At 46.0% G+C, this 24,001-nt stretch overlaps 5 protein-coding genes across 19 annotated transcripts in view; 2 read left to right on the top strand and 3 right to left on the bottom strand.

Moving 5' to 3' along the window:
• The window catches only part of LOC113202422 (kalirin), a 73,467-nt gene extending 66,406 nt beyond the window's left edge, over window positions 1–7,061 (bottom strand). For 11 of the 12 annotated variants that reach the window (XM_052266217.1, XM_052266228.1, XM_052266220.1 and 8 more), the window contains exons 1-3: window positions 6,907–7,061; window positions 3,030–3,109; window positions 1,936–2,114 (exon numbers count right to left, since the gene is read on the bottom strand). In XM_052266217.1, the coding sequence (XP_052122177.1) occupies window positions 1,936–2,114 (179 nt within the window). In that variant the 5' untranslated portion in view covers window positions 3,030–3,109; window positions 6,907–7,061. Of the gene's footprint in view, window positions 1–1,935; window positions 2,115–3,029; window positions 3,110–5,003; window positions 5,161–6,906 lie in introns of those variants that run through there. The other variant, XM_052266219.1, reaches the window with a different exon arrangement.
• On the top strand, window positions 5,803–9,151 carry LOC113202423 (tubulin delta chain-like). Of its 3 annotated transcripts, none has more exons than XM_052266231.1 (3): window positions 5,803–6,041; window positions 7,378–7,449; window positions 7,605–9,151. In XM_052266231.1, exon 3 carries the CDS (start codon window positions 7,642–7,644, stop codon window positions 9,019–9,021), a length of 1,380 nt encoding a protein of 459 aa, XP_052122191.1. In that variant the 5' UTR covers window positions 5,803–6,041; window positions 7,378–7,449; window positions 7,605–7,641; the 3' UTR covers window positions 9,022–9,151. The 3 variants fall into 3 exon arrangements, with proteins under 3 accessions (XP_052122191.1, XP_026272420.1, XP_026272419.1); XM_026416635.2 differs by lacking the exon at window positions 5,803–6,041 and adding an exon at window positions 7,088–7,166; XM_026416634.2 differs by lacking the exon at window positions 5,803–6,041 and having other exon boundaries at window positions 7,255–7,449.
• A 142-nt stretch (window positions 9,152–9,293) lies between these two features.
• LOC113202393 (uncharacterized) lies at window positions 9,294–11,801 on the top strand. Its single transcript, XM_026416588.2, has 2 exons — window positions 9,294–9,467; window positions 9,678–11,801. Exon 2 carries the CDS (start codon window positions 9,689–9,691, stop codon window positions 11,198–11,200), a length of 1,512 nt encoding a protein of 503 aa, XP_026272373.1. The 5' UTR covers window positions 9,294–9,467; window positions 9,678–9,688; the 3' UTR covers window positions 11,201–11,801.
• A 334-nt stretch (window positions 11,802–12,135) lies between these two features.
• Window positions 12,136–18,799, bottom strand: LOC113202391 (uncharacterized). 2 transcript variants are annotated; one of them, XM_026416586.2, is made up of 13 exons: window positions 17,894–18,799; window positions 16,937–17,102; window positions 16,720–16,859; window positions 16,553–16,634; window positions 16,390–16,487; window positions 16,180–16,307; window positions 16,027–16,100; window positions 15,278–15,950; window positions 15,021–15,152; window positions 14,765–14,920; window positions 13,841–14,664; window positions 13,601–13,740; window positions 12,136–13,461 (listed from the first exon to the last, which is right to left on the bottom strand). In XM_026416586.2, the coding sequence occupies exons 2-13, from the start codon at window positions 17,071–17,073 to the stop codon at window positions 13,373–13,375; spliced, it is 2,673 nt and encodes an 890-aa protein (XP_026272371.2). In that variant the 5' UTR covers window positions 17,074–17,102; window positions 17,894–18,799; the 3' UTR covers window positions 12,136–13,372. The 2 variants fall into 2 exon arrangements, with proteins under 2 accessions (XP_026272371.2, XP_026272368.2); XM_026416583.2 differs by having other exon boundaries at window positions 16,937–18,799.
• Window positions 18,800–18,954: 155 nt separating this feature from the next.
• LOC113202392 (ankyrin repeat domain-containing protein SOWAHB) overlaps window positions 18,955–24,001 on the bottom strand; it is a gene marked incomplete in the record, with an annotated part of 141,076 nt that continues 136,029 nt past the window's right edge. The window contains 5 exon segments of the mRNA XM_052266230.1: window positions 18,955–20,236; window positions 20,324–20,469; window positions 20,555–20,581; window positions 22,265–22,357; window positions 22,555–22,627. Coding sequence (XP_052122190.1) covers window positions 20,033–20,236; window positions 20,324–20,469; window positions 20,555–20,581; window positions 22,265–22,357; window positions 22,555–22,627 — 543 coding nt within the window.

Genomic DNA, 24,001 nt, shown 5'->3' with positions numbered 1-24,001 from the left:
GTGTAGTGCGGCGTGGCCTACCCCGAGTCTCGCCGCGAGAGAACCACAGCCACTGCGAGCGCTCAGAGCGCCTGTTGGGTAGGCAACATCACGCCTGCAGTGCACGCGTGTACTGCGGCGTGGCCTACCCCGAGTCTCGCAGGCGCCGACGTCCCCCGCCTTTTGCGGAAAGAATCTGAGGGGATCGAACAAACTTTCTAGGCGACACCTCCTTACATCTATTGGTGAACATTCAACTGCTTGTTTTGTGGATGTCATCGAAATCGGTTAACATGTGCCCATAAGTGCGCCACGGTGTGACGTACAGAGCCCAAGTTGGCCTAGATAAGCATGACTATGCTATAAATTTTTCTCACATTATTTCGAACCCGCACAGGAAAGAAACAGTTTGGATGCTGGTGCAACAAGACATTACAGTCCTAGTGGCATGACATTCCGAGTGTCTATAAAGCTTGGGGAATATGTCGTTACACCAGGAATAAAAAGATGTAAAACAACCAAAGAGCTGCTAGTTTCCACCACACTGCAAACGGGCGACGAGGCCAGCCCCACATCTGCATCCCCCTCCTCATCCTCTCTCTCCTCGGTTTGCGTCCGCAAGCCCCGTAACCAACGACCATTCTTCTCTTCCCTAGTGGGCGCTGCAAAAGTGTTTTCGACCCAAGCACGGCGAGGCGAGGCGGGCGTCGACTTTCAGCAGCGCGGACGGCCGAGGACGCGCGAGGACGTCGCCTCCTGAGTCGTGACGTCCGCGCCCGGGGACCCTTTGGCGTTGGACGAGGAGCAGCAGAGCAGCCTGGGTTAGGGAGCGCAACCTCGCGAGGGAAGTCCCCCCCCCCCCCCTCGACCTCCACTGTACCGTCATAAGCATTCTCAGGATGGTAATTAGGAGCGCCCTGGAGCCTCCGGCAGGGAGGGCGAGGGGCCCTCTGCCGAGAGGCGCCTGGAAGTAGGCAGCTCTTGCAGCTTGTTCTTTAGGCGACCCACACTCTGCCCCGCCGCCGTTCCTGCCGGACACACGGCTTTATTATTGAAAACCGTTTTGGGGTCGCGGTGGTCTCGTCTCGTCTCCCGCGCGGCCTCGATATAAATTGTAGCGATCGCACCACCACCGTGCGGAGCGGAGGGGAGAGGAGGTGGAGGAGGGGGGCAAAACCCTGCCCCATCCCGTTGTAAAAATTGGTCGGGTCGACGCACGACGGCCGCGCGGCCCCCTCCGCTGCTCCGCTCGAGACCGCGAGGCCCGCCCCGCGGCCAGGCCAGCAGGTCGGGTACGTGCACGAGGAACAGGACGGCGAGCAGCGCGGGCAGCAGAGCGACCCGCGGCGCGGGCATGGGCTGATGAGATGAGGCATATTGCATAACCGGCTCACCACACTCCCATGGGGTATGGGAGAGGGACGGGGCTCGGCTCTCATGGGCGCCGCCGCCGCCACGGTCGCGCCCCGCCGCTGCCGCCGCCATGGGCCACGACGACGGGCACGTCATACGGCACAGGTGGCGCGGCCCGCGGGCGCCTCGGCACATCAGGTGCTTCTAAAATGAACCGCGGCCGCCACAACGCCCCCCTCCCCATCCCCCGTCCCTCCCTCTCCCGAGTATCATCCACACTGCAGCGCTACTTCCTGGTGGGTGCGAGAGCACGTGCTCAGCCTGTGGCGGCGGAGGGGACGGACGGCCGCATGTGTGTTCCCGTCTGCTCTGAAAGCAGTGTGGAGAGGGGCTCGGCGCGCCTTGTTGCGCACGGAGAACAGGATCAAAATAAAATTAAAAATCCCAGTCAGAGTATAACAAAAATAGTGTCATGCACTTTTTACGTACTTTCAAAATAGTAAAATTAAATTTGCTTCGCAAACGCAGTCGTCGGTGTGCCGTATTCAGAGATAATACACCGACAAACTTACGCTCGGTTAACACTACCACAGCCGTACTCACCCGGGTATCTGCAGCAGGTACTGGATCAGGCGGCGGTAGTCCTCGGGCTTGGCGCGCTCCCGCTTGGCGGAGGCCGGGAAGCAGATCACGGGGCCGCCGCGCAGGTCGCGGCCGCCGGGCAGCACCGCCAGGCGCTCCTGGAGCAGCGGCAGCACGTCCAGCGCGCGCACGCCGTCCATCTGCAACACGCCAGCGAAGTGAGTCAATCTGCCCCGGACTCACTGAGTCACATATACACACAGGGCTTGGTGGTTGGGTCGGGGTCCAACATAAACAGGCCTCGCGAGCCGAGCCACATGGCGGCGCGGCGCGAGGAGAGAGGAGGAGGAGAAGGGGGAGAGCGGGAGTTAGAATGCGATCCACGAGATGAAGTCCAGGCTCGCGGCTCCAGGCGGCCTCCAGGTCCAGGCTCCATGTGGAGGTACCGCGCCCCGCCCGCCTGCCGCCGGGCCGAGCGCCACATGTCCTCGTCCCTCGGTTCGTTCCGCCCGCGGGTGGACTTGGCATAGCTCAGTGCGCCCCGCCCCGTCCCGCCGGCCCATAGGAGGTCAGCTTTCCCCGCGGGGCAGGGCAAGGCGTCGGGGCCCGGGCCCCCCCAGCCAGCTGGCTCCACACTACTATGCCCGGCGGGCCTGGCGGCCTGGCCGAGCCGGCCCCAGAGAAGAAAGGGAAATAATGACGAAATCCAGCGCAATAATAAGAGCACCACGGTGCACGGAGCCCTGCGCCGGGCGAGATATGCATATTTCCGGGTGGCCCAACTGCATAGGGAAACGTACGTCGGACAGGCGCGCGCGCGGCCGGCGCTGAAGGCTGAGAGGGAACGCCTCGCGGGGTCCGCGGCCCACCAAGGTCCGGACTCGAGGGGCTCGGCGACACGAGCACTGTACTGAACCGGACCAAAGTGACGACGGCAGCGGCGGCAGGCCGCTAAAAAAGATGCAGAGCACAGATGCGCCGCGGCGGTGCCCCCTACTTGTCGGGGAGGAGGAAAGGGGGAGGGGGGACTGCTCGACCCTGAGAGAAAGGAGAGAGGGGGCACAAGAGGGGAAGCCTTATGGCCACATGGATGAGCTGTACGGCTCCATACTTACCCTAGGCCTTGCCCTCGCGGCCTTGCCCTAGGGCGTGGTCCCGAAGCTGCGGCGTCGCTCTCTGCGATCCATCGCCCCGCCTGCGGCCAAAGCAAAAGCACTTGATTATCACTCGGCAAAAGACCAAATCCCGCGGCCGGGCACGAACGAGTAGTAGAGAGAGAGAGGCGGGAGGCCGTTGGGCGCGGCGGGCGCGCACGCACACACGCACCCAGACACACCGCGCCTGACGGGGGTGGGGGGCGTTTGGTGGGGCCGATTGGGGGAGAAGAAGGAGACACATCACAAAGGTCGTGAAACCGAGAAGTGAGAAAAGCGCGGCGAAAGCCCTCGCGTCGCGCGACAGCCACCCACACACGCACACGCCCGCGAGCCCCCCACATCCCTCTCCCCTCCGTTCGGAAATCCTCTCCGCGAATGCTGCGTCGTCGCCCACACGCGGCCGCCCCGCCCCGCCCCGCCCGGCGCAGACAGACGCCGGTCCCGCACGGCACAATGGCAGTAAACGCAACATGCGCGGTGACGTCAAGCTGCAGCCGGGCCGGGCTGCTGCTCCCCCATGTCGTCGTCGTCGCCACCGCCGGGGTCATGTGCCCGTCAACCGGGCGGGGCACCCAAAGGGGCAACCACGGGGGCACCCACAGACAGGGGCACCTACGGGGGCACCCACAGACAGGGGCACCCACAGACAGGGGCACCTACGGGGGCACCCACAGACAGAGGAACCCACGGGGGCACCCACAGACAGGGGCACCTACGGGGGCACCCACAGACAGAGGAACCCACGGGGGCACCCACAGCCAGGGGCACCCACAGCCAGGGGCACCCACTGGGGCTACCACAAACAGGGGAACCCACGAGAGCACCCACGGGGGCACCCAAAGACAGGGGAACCTACGAGGGCACCCACAGACAGGGGCACCCACGGGGCCGCGTCGGCTCCCCTACAACACGGTCGTTTGCCCCGGCGCGGCGCGGGCGCTTTGTCGCGCCTCTCGTTGCGGCCCCGCCCACCCAACAGGGAGCACAGCGTTGGTTCAGTGAATACAGGGTATTCCGCTGCAAGAAAACCGGCGTCTAAAGAAGAAAAAACTTGACTGCTGTTTTCTCCTTGAACTTGTGATTGGTCGGCGAAGACGTCGCTGTGAGCCAATAAGCGCGCAGAAGGAAGCAGATCGAGCAATCTTATCTTCACTAGGTTCCTGTTTTCCTGCTGCCGCCCAGAGAGTTCAGGAACGAATTGGATTCACTTGTCGCCTGGAGCCCCGCACCCACACAGAGGCTGCAGGCACTGCGCCCAAAGAAAGACCCGGGAGGAGATGTGAACATTCGACAAGGTACTGCGAGGACACTGCCGTTGGGGCGGTTGGAGCTGCCTTTAGCTCATGTTGGGGGCCAACGTCGGGGGTGGGTGGGCCTTCCTTGGCTGCAAACGCACGACGTGGGCGTTGGTGCCTCCAACATTAGCAGGCCAAGGCACCGTTGCGCTGCCAAGCCCTCCATCCCTAGCCACGTTACAGCGGATAGTCTCAGGTCAATAAACACGGGCAAAAATTTAAGACTTGATGCAGCAGGAGCCGGAAACCTCTGCAGCAGGCACAGCAAACAAGTCTAGGTGGGCCCGCTGGACTTTGCTTTGCAGTGTGCGCGTCAGCTGGCCTCCACAACGTCACGCCGCCGCTGGCCGGCCCGGCCACCGCTCACGAGGGCGGTGGTCCACCATTGATTACAAGCACGATCAATTAACGATCTCCTCCAATACCACTCTAGGGCGCGGGCGGGTGCGGCGGGGAACTGGAGCGGAGTGGCGCGGCGGGGTGTGGCGAGGCGCTGCGGCCGGACGGGGCGATCGAAACTGCCGCAAGCTGCGCAAGCGGTACAAACACCACACGAGGCGACGAGTACCCCGCGGTGCGCGGGCCGCTGGCAACGGAAATCACACTCGCGCGACTTGCGACCGGGAGGTTATCACACCTCTAGGGGGCGCCAACAACAGCAGGCCACTCGCAGCTGGGCGGGGGAGACGCCGACGATGTTCTTCGCGACGAGTGGAGGACGCGGCTCTAGCGGGCTCTGCCGGCTCGGCAGCTGCGCGGCGCGGCGCGCGGGGCGTCACGTTCCGGCCGGGCGACGGCGCGTTACTGCCGCCGCGTCATTGTTCCACGCCCGCTCCTCCGAGAAGGAACGTGACGGACGCCAGCACGATGTGCGGCACTGTGTCGTCCCGATGACAACGTTGCGTCACGTCTCCGCGCCGATGTCCGTCAGCGTCAGCAGGCGGGCCAGGGCGGGCGCACGACGGACCGGTCCGAAGCGAGGCCGGCGAGGCCCTGCTCAATGTCGGCGTGCCGTGGGAGGGAAGAGCGCCTCGGACCCACGCTCGCCGCGGCTACGTATACGCACAGCGCACCCGGCACCCGACGCACACGGCGCGCCATTCAGGACTGGCACGGGGCCGCACGGGGCCCCCGCCGGACCCGCGGCGCCGCCGCCTGTCCGCTTTGGCACGCGCACCGGCCCGACAGTCCTGGCCGCCGGCATCCTGCTGCTGCTGCTTGCTGTCCTGACCGGCGGCAACGACGTCGTCGTCGTATTGTGCTCATCGCCTCCTAATGACGCCCTATTAACGAGCCGGCGATGGCCTCGTGTGGCGGGGCGGGGCGGGGCCGCTGGCGGCCGCGGGTCCTCGACTCGGACGGGACGGGGCCCGCGGTCGCGCACTTACTCCCCGCACGCGCCCATTCAGTCTCCGGCGGGGCGGGGCGGGGCGCGCACAGGCCCTGCAGGGCACGACAGCGGTGCGCGGGGGCGCAGTGCCAGCGGCTCGAGCAGAGCCAGCCAAAATACAAAAGACACTGAGAAACAGGCGCACGCGCCCCCCATACGACCCGCGGCGGGCGGCCCCGGGGCCCAAACACTTCGAAACCCACAGCGGCCAGGGTGCCAGGGCGCCAGAGCTCGCTCACGGGGCCGTATCCTCCTCCACCACCAGCCCAAAGTACCCAAATAAAGGTACTGGCCCTTGCGGTCAAGTCTCATCGCCAAACAGACCAGTTCAGTACATTCCAGGGTGACAGTGAAATACGAGAGTTGGGACCCTAGGAGATCGGCTGGCAATTTTGAAGGGGAGTTCTGGCCCTTGTTGAGCAGGAAACGGATGTGGGTGGGAATGAATAAAAGAGTGATTTCTTAAAAGTACGACCAAACTCTCCGGATGGTTTACACTACGTTCAGGAGGATTCAACGGACCTGACAAGCACAAGTTGAACATCAAACAACATCTGCCTTCAGGTTTGACAAAAAACAGAAAATGACACATGAAAAATCATTAACCTGACAAGAATACTGTCACAAGAAATTTCATGATCAGTAGGGTTGATTTAGTTGATTAGTACTCAACTTTCATTCTAAAGATCAGATCCTTAACTATGATATAAGAATTAAATTATCTAATTATTTAACTTAATCCATATAGCCGATGGCCTAACTCTTAGCAAATTTGTAACAGGATAAAAACCAGAAACTTAAAGCTGACACATTTGAATCGTAATAAGACAAGAGGTTCCTAAATTTGATTGCGAAATAAAGTATGGTTTAAAAATAGTTGCAGGTGTTTCCTAACCTATTGAAACTCCAGATAATCACCGAGCCGACTAACTTTCGACAGATAAAAGAAAGAGCACATCATTCCAACGAAATTACTTTCAGGACAAACGTATGTACAATTTCGGCTGCGTTTGAAGCAGAGTAACTTCAGTAGTTCCACAGAATAAGTTATAATTGTGGCATACAAAGCAAGTCCAACATCTCGATAAACAAACCAAATGACAGGTCAGGACGTCGATAAAGATTTTTAAATTTCACATGGAATACTTACTTAGGCACAAGATAGGCAACTTGATTTGTCTTCAGCTTTTTCAATTAGTTGTACAAAAAGCGCTTCAAGGGAATTGCACATTTAACAGAAGAATTCATTCAAAGTATGTGGGAAAATATCACGAGCACACGACACCAGCCATACCAAAAACATTCACTGAGGCATCATGGGTCATGACATAGTACAGTACTGCAACACGCCAGCGACAAATTCTCCATCCAAAAATTGTCTGTGCTCCTCATCTAATTAAAAATTATCAAGTAAAATTTTACTTCTGTTTCACATATTGTACTGAAATGTTCTATTTTGTAGTACGTTTCAACAAGTATTGGTCGGTGAAGTTACAAGCCAAAGTAGCTTTACGGCGTTGATAGTTGCCTCCCCCTTACAACAATGTTTTTGTTTGTTTTCCCCGGCATCTTCTTACTTGACCGATAAATCAATTTTAATCTATTTTGCTGTTTTGGACAGGTCATGCGGATGAAATTGAACTAATTTTCCTTCGAAGAGTCAGAAAATTTACTAACTGTCACCAATCCTCAGGTTAGGCGTATTCATTTTGTGCATTTGTGCTTTCCTTGTGGTTGTGGTTACGTCTTCGTTGTTTGTTGTGTTTTTTGACGTCTCTTCTGCTTACTAGCGTTCTTTGTAGAAGTTCGTGTGCATCGTTTTAATGTTTTGATTGAAAATATTTCCAGATGGCTTGACATTCATTACAGAAGACTGAAGAAAAGTATGGCTTTGACGACTATACAATTTGGACAGTGTGGCAACCAGGTCGGCCATGAGTTGTTTTCTACTTTAGCAAAAGATATTTTTAATCCCAAGCCTGGGGTTTCTTCTTATGACAATGAAATTTATGTTGAAAAAACAGTTACTCAGTGGTTTGAGCAAGACTTTAATATGGACAAACTTGTTGCACGATCAGTTCTAGTTGATACAGAGAATAAGGTTGTGCAGGACTTACTAAAAAAACAATCATCCAACTGTCATTGGGGATATAATCCAAAAACATGTGCCCTTCAAAGTGGAGGTGCCGGTAATAATTGGGCTATGGGTTACCAGAAAAAAGGTCCAGAGCTATTGGAAAGTGTCACTGAAGCCCTTCGAATTCAGAACGAGAAGGCTGATCGATTAGCAGGCATACTGAGTATTATGAGTTCTGCCGGTGGGACTGGTTCTGGTGTAGGTAGCTTTATCATGGAAAATATGCACGATGAATTTTCAAAGAAAGTATTTTTCAATGCTCTTGTGTTACCTTTTGAAGAAGGAGAAGTAGTGACTCAATCATATAATACATTACTGACATTAGCTAAAATATGGAACGTCTCTGATGGAACTTTATTATTGCAAAATGATCATTTGCATAGTATGTTAGTAAATTTACTACATTGTAAGTCAGTTGGTATAGGCGATCTTAACTCTATAATTGGCCTCAAGATGGCTGGTAGTCTCCAACCTCTTCAAACCACCTCTTTCTCCAGCAGTATGAGCACCACTGACATTATATCTCACATCGCACCTCATCCATCGTTTAAATACTTTAGTGTTAAATCCTCCCCTCACACACCAAGGGAGGTGAAGAAATTTGAAGGAGGGTATCAATGGAATATTCTATCAAAGCATATGAGGCAAATGCTCCGAATAAACTCCCTGAATCCTGGCTCGGTAACTATTGACTGGGAGCTTCGACCACCGTCAACTGCTCAGTCAGTGCATTCTCTGCACCAGTTTTCATGTAGTATAGCTAATCTTCTCATAACAAGGGGGGTAGGATTTGCTTCTACCCAATGCACACCTGGTAAAGACTTCCGAGAGAAACCATTACACCCATGTTGGGTGCCAGAAGAGGGAGCATTTCTCCATTGCCATCAAAATCGAAGATTCAATGACCAAGATAAATTTGCATTTCTTCTCACAAACAACAGTCAGTTGTATACACCTCTCAACACTGTTGTGGAAAAGGCCTGGAAAATGTTCACACACAAGGCCTATATGCATCAGTACACACGATTTGGTGTTCTGGAAGAAGAATTCGTAGATGCTTTTGTTAAAATAGAATCGGTGATCAAGGCTTATAAGGAGCTTAATGGAAGTGAAGTTACCTGTATCTAACTTTTTTTTTAAACTCAGAATATCTTGAATTGCCTCAATTTTAAAATGATAAATGTATTCATTTTTGTTGTTTTATTATTTTGTGATTAAGTGTTGATGTTTTTGAAAATAAAAGCTCACAATGATTTCATTTTTTAGTATTGTTTATATTTTTAATGCCATCCTAAACAAAAATCTCGAGGACTGATAAGTTTCAAATTTACCGGGGAAGGGTTTGTGCAAAAGAGAACGAAAAAGATTGGGGGGGGGGGAAATAGAGGAGGAGGAGAGGGGGAAAGAAAACAAACGATGGGAGGCACAACAACAAACGCAATTTACTTCATGTCAGAAAGATACTTGAACGGTTTCTAACAAGTTATTTTGTTAGAAACTTGAGTTTCTTTGCAGTGAATAGCTTGGCTGATTGTTTTAATACTGTGCCAGAGGGATGTAGCATCATTTGGCAGGTAAAATGTTAATAGCTTCGTAGGTTATGGGTGTGTTTTAACACACTGATGTATTACATACAGTGATCAACATCATCAAGTCTCATTTTACCACAAAGAGAATGGATGCGATGATTTTGTTAAAATTGTGTCTCATTGCTACTAACTAGACAACTCTATTTAATTGAAGAGGCATTTTAAAGTGCTCTTATTTTTATTTTGCTGTTACAGAAATTTTCATCATGGCTCCATACATTCAACCCAAGACACTCTATACTCTCGCTCTGTCTCACATTGGTAATTCAGTACGAGAAGCATGTGATAGAATCCAGTTCAATTATGGAACATATGACAATCCTGAAAGTGTAAGTGAGGCAGCTAAGCTTCAAAATTACTTACTTTCCAGTGTTCCTGGGATGGTTGTAGATGAACTTTGTGAAGAACAGAGATTTCATGATGGACGTTTGGATGTTAGAATTAAGCTAGCTGTTTATATGCATCCTCTAATGAGAAAGTTCTCGATTGCCCATCGATCTTGGGAGATAAAGCAGGATCTTGATGATTTCTGGATTCAAAAAATTCCCTCTTTGACACGCCTGGTTGTTTTGAGTCTTTATCATGTTGCCACTGATGAGATTATTGAAGTAGTAAGCAACAACTGCCCACTGCTGGAGGATATAAACATAGTATCTAAAGTTGAAAATGTTAGGAATTCAACGGAAAGTGAGAACTTTAATGCCATGAAACTTAAATTTTTTGTATCTGATGTGGGCTTAAATCATCTAGTCAAATGTAAAAGATTAAAAATTATTACTACTAACAAGACAATTCGATCGAACTGTGGTGGCAGGATGATGACACATGATGGCTTTCGTTCTCTTCTCCGGGGTTTACCAAATTTGGAGATGGTGAGGTATGGTGATTTAGGGTCTGTCATTGCAACAGGAATGGAAAATGTTGGGGAACTTGCCTTAACTTATGTAAGTGACAACCATCCTGATGCAAGTCACATTGAGGCAACATCCCGACTTTGCCCACATTTGAAGCATCTCAGCCTTTCTTTGCCACATCAGGAGAGGTTTTCTGGTCCTGATGCTATGAGTGAAGATGTTGCTAGGTCTCTCGCAAATAGTGATATAAAACCATCAATACTTGAGCTGCAGCATTTTACATTTAATGTTGAGGTTGCAAATATGTTTGCAGTGAAAGGAATTCATCTTTCAAGTTTGTTTTTGTGCTCTATGAACACAATTACATCCAAGGAGGTAGTAATAATTGGTCAAAATTGTCCCAATGTTAAGAATATACACATTAAAGGTTTAGGCACTGAGCCACTGCAGAGTAGCTTAGTGCGTTCAATATCTCAGCCTGAGCCTATGTTCCAAAACTTGAAGTGCCTTTATGTTTCAGGCAAATCCTGGGACATTGAATATATCCTTAGGTTATTTTTAGAATATGCAACAGAATTGACTGGGCTGAATGTCTGGAATGCTTCAATGTCTCCTGAATCAGACAAAGCATTGAGCAAAGTTATACTACAGCTAAGCTTCAATGAGCTAAAGAGTGCAAATTTTTGTTATGGTTGCCGTCTTTCAATTGAAACTGTACGTACGTTTATGTATCGCTGTCCAAAACTAACTCATCTCACAGTCTTTGAACATGAAAATCTTCAGACTGCTGAAATAGAACAACTTCAGAAAGAAGCCTTATCTAGAAATTTTGATATTGAACTGCAACCTCTGCACATAGGCTAAATTATCAAGGGATTAAAAGGTTGTTCTTTACTCAGCTATCTCTGTTCATCTCTCTCATACAAATAAAATTAAATTGAGATCATTGAGTGAGACATTGACTTATATTTGACATCTATTTGTGTTGAAAGAAAATTTTATGTTTTAACCTTGAGTCTTATACTTTTGCTGTATATAATTAAGCTCAAAAGTTAAGCATGTCATGTGATAGTCAACATCCTTGTTATTCAATTTTGTTATTTTTTCATTCTTTATTTATTGTTTTCTTCTTAGTCCCCATTCTGCACATATTTTAGGTAATTCTTGGGCATTCTTCACTCTAAAACTATCTACAGGTTTTTCATGGTTTATGATTATCTGATTCTTTCAACAAAAACAAAATATTGGCTATGAATCCTAGAAAAACTATACTTGGATGTTGCCGAGGTTATAAAATTTTAGATTTTGTGGTTCTATTGTCTTTGAAATCTATGTAGTTCTATCGGCAATGTAAAATTCAATGATAATCAGTCAAATTTTGTATTTTACTTCCTGTATCAAATAGAAAATAATCAAGCAGTTTCTTGTTATTCTATTGAGAAAAAGAAATAGAGCATAAATCATATGACAGTTCTCTTAACTTTCCCATTTCGTTCACTCACACATTACTGTATTAGACAGAGGCATACCATAACAAGGCACAGAAAATTCTTACAACTAAGGAGGTTTCTTTGCTTTTCTCCAAGAGTTAAGAAAAGAGTAGCAACTCGCGCCAGGCATTTTGAAAACACCCGCCCATTCTGGCCTTCCGTTGGGGACGCCACTGGCCAAAAAAACCCGATTCTCTTTCTCTCTCTCCTAGAATTATGTGTAGTTGTAAGAATTGAATTTGGGTGTTAAGCAAGATTTTAGTTGGACTACCTACATCTCAGCATAACAAAGAAGTGGACCTCACTCAATCACGTGCCAGAATTTATTTATTTTCATATTTTTGTCAATGCAATTTTTTAGGAAAGAGGCATAAGGCACATGGAGTAATGTTAGTTAGAAGGAAGAAACAACATTTAAACAATAATCATTGGTAAAACATGCCAAACATATAGAACTCAGATATGATCAAGAGCTGAATATCAAATGCATAAAAATCTAGGGGTTGAACACATTTGCTAAGCTCATGACAAGAGTAAATAAATGCAATAATTTCTTAAGAACAACAAAGGTCACATGCAAAAAGTGCATGACCAAGTAACATAAAATGCACTTACCAACAGTTAGTTACTAAAATCACAGATAGATACAATGAATCAATGGAGGCATCAAACTATTACTCCGCACTCCATAAATTTAAAACAAGGATCTGGACTTTTAGATATTTTAAACATCCAAGACAAAGCATAAAAGTATTAAAATACATATAATTAGGAAAGGACAGCAAAATTTAAAAACACTACACCAGCCTTGTAATATTAACAACATAAACTCATCAGAATTAAGTTGACGGCATTGCTTTGCTAAAACACATCTCTGTTGAGTACAATTCATACTTTTCAATTTTTCAATTCGACAGGCAATAACTAAGGGCATTCAGATTAAAGATAGTTATATATAAGACTATAATTTTGAACTAGCAATCAAGGAAAGTCCTTTGAGTAAGAACAGGTCCATTTTGATACTCAAAATAATCTTACTATTTCAAATTTCAAAAACTAGCTTAAAAGATAAATAAATTTAAAAGGTAAAAGACTTCTACATTTCATTCACTGCACAACAAGGACACTAGAATATTTCATTCTGACAATCAATTGAATAATTTAAAAGCAACAAGCCCCTTACAACACACACATGAACAATGTGGTACATTTGGTTTCTTAAGGTGAGGCACCTTACCATAGCTGAGGCGCTTGCCTCGCAGTTCTTAAGGATAGTGTTTAGCAGCTTGCCAAGCTTTGCTAGCTAAGAACAACTCGACGATCACCATGAGGCGCCTCACCTCGTGAGACAAAAAGTTAAACAACCCGCTTTACAATTTTAAAATGAAGAAAAATAACAAGATCTTAAGCATCAATAACAAACAAATAGGTGTCTAAAAAGTTACATTCCATCTAATGAAACCTCCAAACCACAAGAAATCAACATTGAAGAAGACAACAATTTCATTCATAGACTCAGTATAGCAGGTATGCTGCTTTGACAGCATTATTCGTTCAGCTTCTTAATTTGTATGGGCGGTATTGTAACACCATCTAACTGTTGACTTAATTCTATCTTTCCTTGCAGATTCAGAGCTGAAACCAAAGAATTTGTTAAGAAAATAGAAATGTTATGGTTGGAGCTAGTAGATTGGATAAACCTAGGATTGACGAGGGCTATTTGAAAATCCTAGGTGTAGCCATTAAAGAGAATAAGTCTCATCTACTTTCTTACCCAAAAGTGACTCAAATATTTTCCCAACTCTTCTCCGCCTTGTGGCTTCACGGGGACACAATACATCCATTGAAATGGTGCTAACATTGGCATTCTCTGCCAAAATTTCTATTTGAGCACAGACATCTTTCTCGAAAGTGCTAATGAAAGAAAAAAATGAAGTTACAATACTGTTAGTCAAAAGCCAGACAAAAATGCAGGCAAATCTACACACATTGTTCTTGTTTATTGATTACTTACGAAGGACTGGGTGATATTGAATTAGCAGGTGGTACTGAATTAGCAGTCACATTTCCTGGTTCATTACTTGGTTCAAAAATTTCTCTTAATTCTTCTTCTATAAAATCATGTTCTGGCTGTTCTATGAAAAGATCAGCTGCTGGAACTCCAGTTGGCAGCCAAGTGGTTTCAGGCTGCCTGCTCTGATGAGGAGATGATCTAATAGGGGGTTCTGCAGCCAGTTCCGACTGAGGCAGTTCTCTATCTAAAAGATTTACATTCACAATTTCATCACTTACAGGCAAATTAGTTCTAGGCTGTTCGCTAGACTGAAAACCATCAAAGACTGGCAGTTCAACAGGCAGTTCATTCAGATCCCTGACTGGTAAATCTGCATCCGAGTTTCTAGCAACTGGTGGCACAGTTGTTTCATGATGCTCATGAGGAAGCGAATCATAGATATTACACCAAGGCAGTTCAGACTGGGGATGGTCCTGGACAAATAAATCCGCATCTGAGATTCTACTCTCTTGTGGCACAGTTGTTTCATGAAGCGAATCAAGTATATTGGTCGTAGGTATGTCACTCTGCACATTCTGATGAGTATTTCCTGAGGTTTCAAAATCTTCTATAACTGTGTCTCTTTCTTTCTCTGCTACCGATTGCTCAACTTGTACTGCTTCAGATGGTTTCATACGCTTGGCTCTTGTACTTTTCTGGATTTCTTTATCCTCTTCAGAACTCCGTTTCCTTGAAGACTCAAGTGTCATAAGATCAGGAAGAGAAGGGTTATTCTCCGGCATATCCTCAGTTTCTAGTCTGTGACTTTCATGAACAGTAGATTGCTGAAAACACATACATTAATTATCTCCCGTCAAAATTTCTTACTTTTTAAAAAATACACAGGATTATTTTTAGATCAGAGAGAAAGCATCCTAGATTTACCATTTGAAGCCTGGGAAATGGGTTGCGTAAATCTATTGTTGGCATAGGATGAGTTCTGAAATTTCGCTCAACCAAACCCCAAAGAGTTTTTGCATACTTCCTGCCTGGCTGTGTCAAGCAAGATTTTTCATAAATTACATGCCCATCATTGATTGTCTAAGAGAAAGAAGCAGTTACAGTGTCAGCAGTTGAAAGGTAGATGGGGAAAAGGGATTGTAACATCAATAATACAAAAGAGAGATCTATGATGACATACATTGTTCAGCACTGTGTCTACTGCCCCACTCTCAAGACGCTTTTGAAATTCTCTATTTGTAATTTCAATAATGTTGTCAAAATGACGCCTTTTTCTCCTTATCGTACGTGGTGTATCCTCAAGGTCTGGTAACTTAAAAAGTAGAAAAATTAATACACACACATTTTCAGAATAAATCAAGGAAAAAAAAATTGTTTCATCCACTCCAAACAAAGAGTGAATAGAAATATATACTATAGTTCTTTAAAATTACTTACCTCTTCAGAAATATCATGAATTTGTTCAGTTATGAGGTCAGCACGACCGTCTCGAGGTGGCGTAGTGAAATCACCCACGTGATGATCTACGAAGTCAGTATGAACCTCACCTTGAGGTATGGTATTGGATTCACCCACTTGACCAGTAATTAGATCAGTATCAGTCTCATGTTGTGAACGATGATCAACCTCATTAATATGTGGATCGGCGATAACATCAATGCAGATCTGGTCTTGAGGCTGACAGACATCTGCAATTGCTTCACCAGTTTGCTCATTTGCAAAGCTAGGAAGATTGTGCAACAGAGGTGGAGATCTGACAATGCGATTGGAGTCATTTAGACGCACAACTGATGCTTCAATGGATTGTTCTGTAGTACAGGGAAGACTTCCATCATGATGTTGGGATAAATCTTTGGGTCTTGAGTCTGTGTCTGCTGGACAAATCGTAGTTTGCAGATATATATCAGAGGGATCCGTTTCAAAATGTTGTCCAGTACTATCTTCGACGAGATTATCATGATACAAAACATAAGGATTCATATGCTCAGAAGATTTGTTTAAGGAGGCATCTGATCTTCTTGTGACATCATTTCCTGCTAAGATTTCATCTGGCATCACATTTCTTTCAGTTAGAGGGATCTGATCTTCATTTACCTCAATAATTATGGCGCTAAAATAAATTATTTTCATGATATAACACTGAAAAAATTTATTTTGCTAAAGTAATTATTAGATTCAAAATTTACCTAGATGTGCCATAAATGTCTGAAGTGGGTAATCCATAAACAGGATGACGCTCAACATCCTCATCTCCAAACCTCTACAGAATTTGGGAGAAAGGGAAAGATATGGTTTAAGGTTGTATCTAAAAATAAAAATAACTTTGTAGAACAAATTACCAGATCTTCTAGTGGTGTACTAAAGTTGTAATCTTCCACTAAGGTAATGGAAGCTTCAGGAACAGAGTTACAAAAATTCAAAGCATCGTTTTCTTCATCATCAACGCAATCAGCAAGGAATGATACTTCTGTAAGGGAAGTTGATACTTATATGTGTCGTGACACTATTATAAGAAATAATTGGTCGAATAAAATGGCAACTTGACACACCTGAAAGTGGTACAACAGTCCAATCAACAGCCTCCTCATCCTCAGCTGATTCATAGCAAAGGCTGAATGGATCTTTTCTTAAAATTGGCTTAGTTTTTCTGGAAACAAAAACCAAATTACTGGAAATCTAAGACAGTATTCGTAAAAGAACTTATTTACTCACTTGGATGTCTGAACAACCAATGCATTTTTTTCTTTACTCCATCTTGTTAGTTTTATATTTTTGAAAACATCAGCTATGTCACCTGTTGGCATGGTGTTAATAAAAATGTAGATAAGATTTTGTAAAACTACATAAATAGTATTGTAAAGAATTGTAACTCAACTAACAAAACAAAATTGCGGCCTGTTTCTGTAGAACCACACATGACCCAAACATCAGTTTAGATGAGAGGTACAGGCTAAAATGCGTCAATCTTGATCTTGGAACTGAAGGGTAAGATTGTATAAAAGCTTTTAAAATTTCTTCCCTACAATAACAAAATAGGATGAGTATCTGCTGAAAAGAGTAATAAGAAACTGAGGTAGTAACAAAATAAGGACTCACACAATCGCATGTACACGTATCTCTCTGACTTTCCGCGGAGGGAGGAATTTCCTCAAAGCAGTTGACTGCTGAGTTGCAGCAATCCACACAGGAAAGTATCTGCTGTGCTTTTTAAGGAGCTCAGGGAAAAAGAACATTGTTGGTTTGGAGAATTCAACTCCTCGATCTAGAAGTGGAACAGAGGAAAGTTAGCACACTAATAAAAAATGTACATTTTAGTGAGTATAAGTTAACCTATCACAAAAAAAAAAATAGAATCAAAAAAGAAATAATCCTTGATTTAGACATAAACATGCACAACTTTAAAACAGACAAAAACACAAGTTCTCTTCAACTATAATAAGTTCATGCTAGCTCTCAATCCTCCCGTTTTTCAGAAATAGCTGCTGACACATTCAGCTAGAATTAGTTAATTTTTGTGTTATGTATCATCTGCTACAAAAAACATAATTATGAAAATATGTTAAAAAGTAGTATATGTGAGCATATTTTTAATGAATTCACATAATAAGATGATTTTAAGTTTTCATTTTTCTTTAGCGCTACAGGAAGGCTTGATTTTCTTCAATTAGATTAAAAACAAAGAAGATGTAATTGGAATTAACTAAAGTTGACAGTTTCGAACCCCACGCGCACGGATAGCCAGAGAGCCCAGACGATCTTTGAGTGAACTGACGAAAAGCAACACAAAGGAACAAGCAGGCTATTAAGGCTATAAAGATTTAAATTGAACAAACTAACCAAAGGAAATTACTTTGAACGAAGAAATGAATCATGTGGGGTGTGGGGTTAAAATCCTCACTTAATGGTGGCAAATCAAATTCATCCAGTAGGTACTACGAGCAACTAGCAGTACCACAAACTCAGGATGGAAGAATAAGTTAAAAATCTCGCGCCGTAAGACTCATCTTGACTCAGGCTGAGGAGATATAATGCACGATGACGATAATCACTTACGAAGAAACCGCCGGGGGACTCGCCGACTCGCCTTCACTTCTATGTTACCGCTACGTGTGCTGCCGCCCACAAACGCACATCCGCTTACCGGCACAGCACCAATACCAACCAACCTGGTGCTGTGCACTCACCCGAGTCACAGAATTTTGTAATTTAGGCATGCACTCTCCCTTTGAAGGTTAAAAGACATTTAGCATTACAAAGTTTGATTTTTGGAATGTTCAGTTTGTTATAGAGAGCAACACGACAGCCGCAAAGTTTTAAAGAGCACAAGAGAGCGCCTTTGGGTTCGAGATTGCCTCTCCCGCCACAGCCAGTTCCCGGAAATCAGATGACCACAGAACGACAGAACCATAATTTTACCCAGCCATTTAAACAAACTCCATTCTTTTCGAAATTTAACTGAAAACTGGTTATCTGGATGTAGGATTTTAACTGAAAACTGGTGTTTTTTTCTTAATACGTCAATGTTACTCAGGGTCACCTTGCTCAGGGTGCAAAAAATAAAAATATCAAGTACGGTCTGATGCCTGAAAATGCTTTGGGTTGGAGAGTACCGCCGAAAGGGAATGACCATGATCATAGTCTCTTCATTCATAGCGCTTCAAAATCATGTACGAATCAATGAAGACGAATGAACTTGCATACAAGGAGAATGAAGGACCAGTTGTCTTCCATAAGAAACGAATTTTGAGGATCAGCCTCCCCATGTTTTAGGTGGCCCTAGCACCGACCACACCTTGGACCTTGCTACTCTGAGATGGCGCCGGTGGCTGCAACGTTGTCTAAAAGTATAGATAGCAAATAAGATCAGATTTTTTTGCTCTTTTTTTAATAAACCAGACCTTCATATAATACTGTTCGCAACAATGCAGCCATTCAATAATAAATGGCAAGATTTATGGGTTGACAAATAGAAGCAACCTGAGTGAGCTCAGTAAATAAACACAAAACCAAACATTTCTAGATATTTTAAAAATGGGAAACAATGAGCAGAATACTCACCATCATAAAAGAAATGTCAGGTACAATATTAACAACAATAATCTTGTCTCTCCATGAAAAAAAAAAAACAAGGAGGAAAGAAAACACAAAATTAATTTTGTGTGAATACTGGTACTCGTTCTTTACAGAGACCCTTTCAGTGCTCAGTTGCTTTACATCTATATGGTTGTAGAATCAACGAGTGTTCTGTCAACATGTGTCACGTTTCTCTGAGAATGTATATTATTATTAAACATGTACCATATGAAACTGGATGATAACGAAATTAAAAAGAAGGCTAAAACAGGCGCTATTCTCGGTATTCCCTTCAGGTCACAAGACAAGAGCATTGTTGCAAAAGTCGGCGCTTTCAAAAAGATGCGCGTTCCGTGAAAACCAAAATGAATATGAATCTACAGTTGGCGGCATAATAGCAGAAGCAACATCGGCAGACGGGACTTAGACTGAAAACTTGTGAAATCTGTTAAGAGTTCTCAAAATTTTGCTATTAGACCAAAACAATCTTCATTGCTTCCAGTAATACTAGCAAACGAAGTTTCGAATGTAGTATTGTCATGTCTGTATGCGCTTCGTGTTCCAAGATGAAGATTCGTTGTGCGGCACGGGTCTATCGACTTAGAACGAAAACCGGCGAATTTTGTTAAGAGTTCTCAAAAAAGTAGTGTCAAACTTGAAAAAAGGTCCATTGTTGGTCACGCCTACAACATTCCCAGTTTCGAATGGTACAAGTATCATAAGTGTACATATTCTGTACTCCGAGCATGAATAGCGTTACGCGTGACATCGCACTGAGATCAATACTCGTTCTTCTACCACTGAGTAGGTGCAGGTGGTGGTAAAGAACGAGTAAAAAAAAAAAAGGAATCAGAAAACTTATGGTATATCACATTGAGCTAAGAAAAGTCCTTATACTTGGCCTCATGCCTCAAACCAACAAAATAATACATTGACAAGTTCAGAAGAAGAGAAAGAAATTCATACCCACATATAGCTTAATTGATCAGATATCAGTACTAAAATATTTCCACATAACAAAAAATTTAAGCTTTTAACAGACTACAAATTGATCTTTGTTATTTATCTTATATAAGTTACATATATAAATTATTTGTAGGATGGATGGGTGCTACCAAATTAAAGAACATTCTGCCAGTTGGAATCAAACCCAGCAGCTGTATCTGAGTCCGAGTCTCTTTCATTTTCCATAATACTCGCTCTAGGTTGAGAAGGGGTACTAGGTGTACTGTGAGATGTTGCAAAATCTTGGGCTCGTTTAGACTTCCTCTTTTTGATTGGAGCAAATTGAGGTGGGGGCATCATTCTTCTGTCACCCTGTACCTGAAACAGAAGTACCCACCAGTGATGACACAAAATATTAGCTAGTAAAATTATTGATATTTATGGGACAAATTTACAGATACGAACTTGCTGTACATTATCTGCAGATCCCCAGTTTTTATGAATTTTCTCTGTGTTTTGCTGTCCAACACCAAGAAAGTTGCTGAATGCTTCAGTTGTCCTCTTCACTCTCACATTCAAAGAACCAATCCTCAAAAATCCTGAATCCTTTTCTGTAAAAGAATTTTACATAGTCCACTAGTTTAGTCCACTGGTTTCTTATATAGGTACTTGCTATATGTAAAACACAATGCTTACCTGCATGTTTCTTCTTTGCCTTTATTTCTGAAAATAGAAAATAATGCCATGAGCACAAGTTTTCTAAAAAAGTAATAACACACCTATAACTTCAACAAATGCAATATTTCTTTGACTTACATATTAAAAAGTATGTGTAACATGCAACATGCAGCAAATCCAACACATGCCATGAGGTAAATTGTGCAAAATACATCTTAGCCATAACATAGCAGAAAAGTGATAATAAATGACTGAAAAAATGTCATAACAGAGTTGAGTCAGCAGAAAATTCTGATAAATTATGCATTATGTGAATGATGAAGATGCAAATTCAAGCAATTTAAATGTTAATATTAAATAAACAAAGTTACAAATTTATTTGAAAAATCATTAAACGCCAAAAGAACATAAGGTTTCAGACTAAAAAAATTGCTATAAAAACAAACAAAAAACGACAAGCATTTCATACCACGTGTTTATTTGTATGTATATTTGTTAACAAACTCAAACAAGGTTAACATAGGCAAATAACAATTTTTCTGAGTGAAACGAAAGTATATAAAATGACTACCTATTTACACTTGTTACTTGCCTCAAACACATCTCCTGGATTCCTACAGGAATAAGACAAGGCTTTAGTATTTCTACGGAAGTTCAAATAAGTTTCATTCTAACATGAATGTATACATTTACCAATTGCAAATACAGGTAAAGAATGATTTCATCACTTTTCAATTTGACTTTCGTGTTGAATTATACAGCTCATAAAAATGATAAGAACTGAAGATGTAATGATACAGTGAAAAGTAATTAATGGCATGATATAGTAAGCTATGACAATATGGGTTTAGATCATAATTGAAAAGCATGCTACTAAGATTTGAATTTAATAAAATTGGAAATTTGAGAAAATGTACAGTAGATGACCATTATGCCAATCTCTTCCATGCAAATAACTTGCCAACACCAGAAGATAAAAGTCAGTAAAATAGCAATTTTTCATATAAATATACCGAGAAGAGTAAGAAAGAAAAGCACAGAGTAAGAGAGCAGAAGCCAGGAAAAAAATCACCGGGGGCTGGGTTTGATGAAACGACCCACAACTTAGGTAATGAATAGTACAGCCACACTCCGATCGATGCAATTCCCGTTTCCCCCATTCCATAGTCTGAGCGATTTTTCTAAGCCGACTCCACCAGCCTCCGTCTGGACGGGGCGTGCTGCGACACTCGGCCCGCGAGCCCCGCCAGGGCCGTGTCTAGAGGCCCGCGGCCGACGACGAGGACCCTGTCCTGGGCCGCCCTCGCCGTCCTCCCCGCCCCGGTGCCCGGCCATGTTTCCCCGCCCCAGAGCGCGTCATCTGCGTCACCTGCTCGGCGACCTGGCGGGCGATGACGCGCACCGAGCGCTTCCGCGTGAAAGAGGAGCCGACGCTCGGCGAAGGGCTCGGCGGCGGGGTGAGCGCCCCCGGGGCCCCTGCCGCCCCACTGAGCGGGCCCCCCAGCGGCTCCACCACCCCTCGCGCGAACACCTCGACGCGCCCCTCGGCCATGGCGGCGCGGATGCGCTGTGCGGGAGAGGGTAAGAATGAGAGGCTTGCTGCTCGCCGCACTGGAGCCCCTATCGCCGCCCCCGGCCCCGCCCTAGGCACCGTTCCCACACCCGAGTTTGAGCCCCGTGCACCTGACTTCCCCCATGCGCGGTCCGAGCCCAGCCCACGATACTCACTGCGGAACGTGTCCGCCGACACCGACGTGCCCTGGTTCATCTGATACTGCCGGGGCTTGCGCCCGCTCCAGTCGCGCACGTTGGGATCCGCGCCTGCAAGGTGCAAGAGACAAGTTTCAGTTGAAATGTAAAGTCAGTTGGGTCGTTACACAAAGCACGCACCGCGCTCAGCGAGCGCCGGCACGTAGGCAGCCCAACTGGCAGCCGTGTACTATGAGGAGGCGCCGTCCCTCCCCGCAGGGGCCATCCGCACCGCAGCATGGACGCCGCATGGACGCCGCCATACTCACTGTAGACTTGCACCAGGAGGTTGTGGATGTCTTCGTGGCCGAACTGCATGGCGATGTGCAGCGGAGTGTAGCCCTGAAACAAAATTAATTTCCGCGCATCAGTCTACAGTTTTGTCTTTACTTGTGATTCGTGGGATGGCGTCGAATAACCCAGCGGAGAGAATTTCAAATGGATGTCCAATGGTTTACAAACGCGGGTCAAGGCGACACCGTGTAATATTTCTCAGACAAATGACAGCGCCTATAAGAAAATGAAACCCCACAAATCCTTGAAAGTGGATCATAGGGGATGTCTAAAATAAGAGTGCGCATTGTGGTCATGCCGCACTAAGCGGTTAACTCTCGAAGACAATGTGCGAAACCAGAGAATGAACCCGCGAGGTGGCTTGTTTTGCAGGTCGCGGCCGCCGCGCCGCCCCATTTCCGCCGGTATCAGTCGGACAGGAAGTGCAGAAATCAGCGGCGGCGCGGCGGCCCAGCCCCCCTGGCGCAAACCCGTCCGCCGCCCCATAAAATGTTCTCACGCGCAGCGAAGCGCACACACATGGACCGACAAAAACAAACACCACACATACACGCGCGCGCGCGCTCTTCCCGTTCATTTGGTTCATTTTCTTTTGAATCCGCGCGCGCCAAACGATTAGGAAGTGTGCCCTCCCGGGTGGGACTCGCGGGGTCGGCTCGGCCGGGGGAGCAAACTGATTACCCACCGCAATACAATGACAAGCCACGGCACGGCACGGCGGGGGCGCGATAGTGTTGACTAATGCTGTAGGGCACGCCCTTAGGGCGCGCCTCGGTGAAGGACCCAAGCCCCCCCGCGGCCCCCGCGGCCGATCGGCCAAATAAAAATCTCACGGCGCACGCAAAGAAGGGTGCAAGGGTCGGTCAACGCAAAGGGAAAAGAAAAACTGTAAAATTTCAAAAACAGTGTATTTTTAGACAGTCGCCAATACTGTGTCTACCGGAAAGAAACGTGCCCCCCCCCACCTCTTTGCTCTTATATTTTTTCTTCGAAAATTTGACATATTTTGTAAGAGGGACCAAATGGGTGAAATGTTCAATGCTTTAAAAACATTTCTCCACGGCATTCGATACAACGGGTTCTTTAACAGCTAACGACGACATTTTCTCCCCTTTTGGAGACGCTTGCTGCTGCGCTCCCAAAAAGTGTGCAGCAGCAGGGGCAGCCGCTAGCCGCGGCATCACGTCATATGCGCCATAAAAAAAGTACTCGACGGCGCCCGAGAACAACTTGTTAACATGCATTCCTGCATTATGCGCGCCGTGCCCGCGCAGACACACCCACGCACGCGGGCACGCACACACGCACGGATACGCACGCACGCACGCACATACGGGCCAAGACGCGTGACGTACCGAGGCACGCATACGCCAGGCGGCGTGCGAGGCGACGGGGCCAATAGCCAAATTACGTTTATAATAA

The sequence above is a fragment of the Frankliniella occidentalis genome, unplaced genomic scaffold (genome assembly GCF_000697945.3).
Source record: "Frankliniella occidentalis isolate FOCC.00 unplaced genomic scaffold, Focc_3.1 Scaffold36, whole genome shotgun sequence".
NCBI classification, from domain to species: domain Eukaryota; kingdom Metazoa; phylum Arthropoda; class Insecta; order Thysanoptera; family Thripidae; genus Frankliniella; species Frankliniella occidentalis.
The sequence above is the reverse complement of the archived record's forward strand: the minus strand, read 5'-3'. Positions and strand labels throughout refer to the sequence as shown.

What these genes read in the sequence shown, in the direction of transcription:
- LOC113202423 (XM_052266231.1), top strand. Translation starts at nt 7,642, where the DNA reads ATGGCTTTGACGACTATACAATTTGGACAGTGTGGCAACCAGGTCGGC.
- LOC113202393 (XM_026416588.2), top strand. Translation starts at nt 9,689, where the DNA reads ATGGCTCCATACATTCAACCCAAGACACTCTATACTCTCGCTCTGTCT.
- LOC113202391 (XM_026416583.2), bottom strand. Translation starts at nt 17,073, where the DNA reads ATGTTCTTTTTCCCTGAGCTCCTTAAAAAGCACAGCAGATACTTTCCT. An exon ending in ATACGTGTACATGCGATTGT is followed by an intron (nt 16,860 to 16,936) that starts GTGAGTCCTTAT and finishes TTGTTATTGTAG; the next exon opens with GGAAGAAATTTTAAAAGCTT. An exon ending in TTGGTTGTTCAGACATCCAA is followed by an intron (nt 16,488 to 16,552) that starts GTGAGTAAATAA and finishes TTTTGTTTCCAG; the next exon opens with AAAAACTAAGCCAATTTTAA.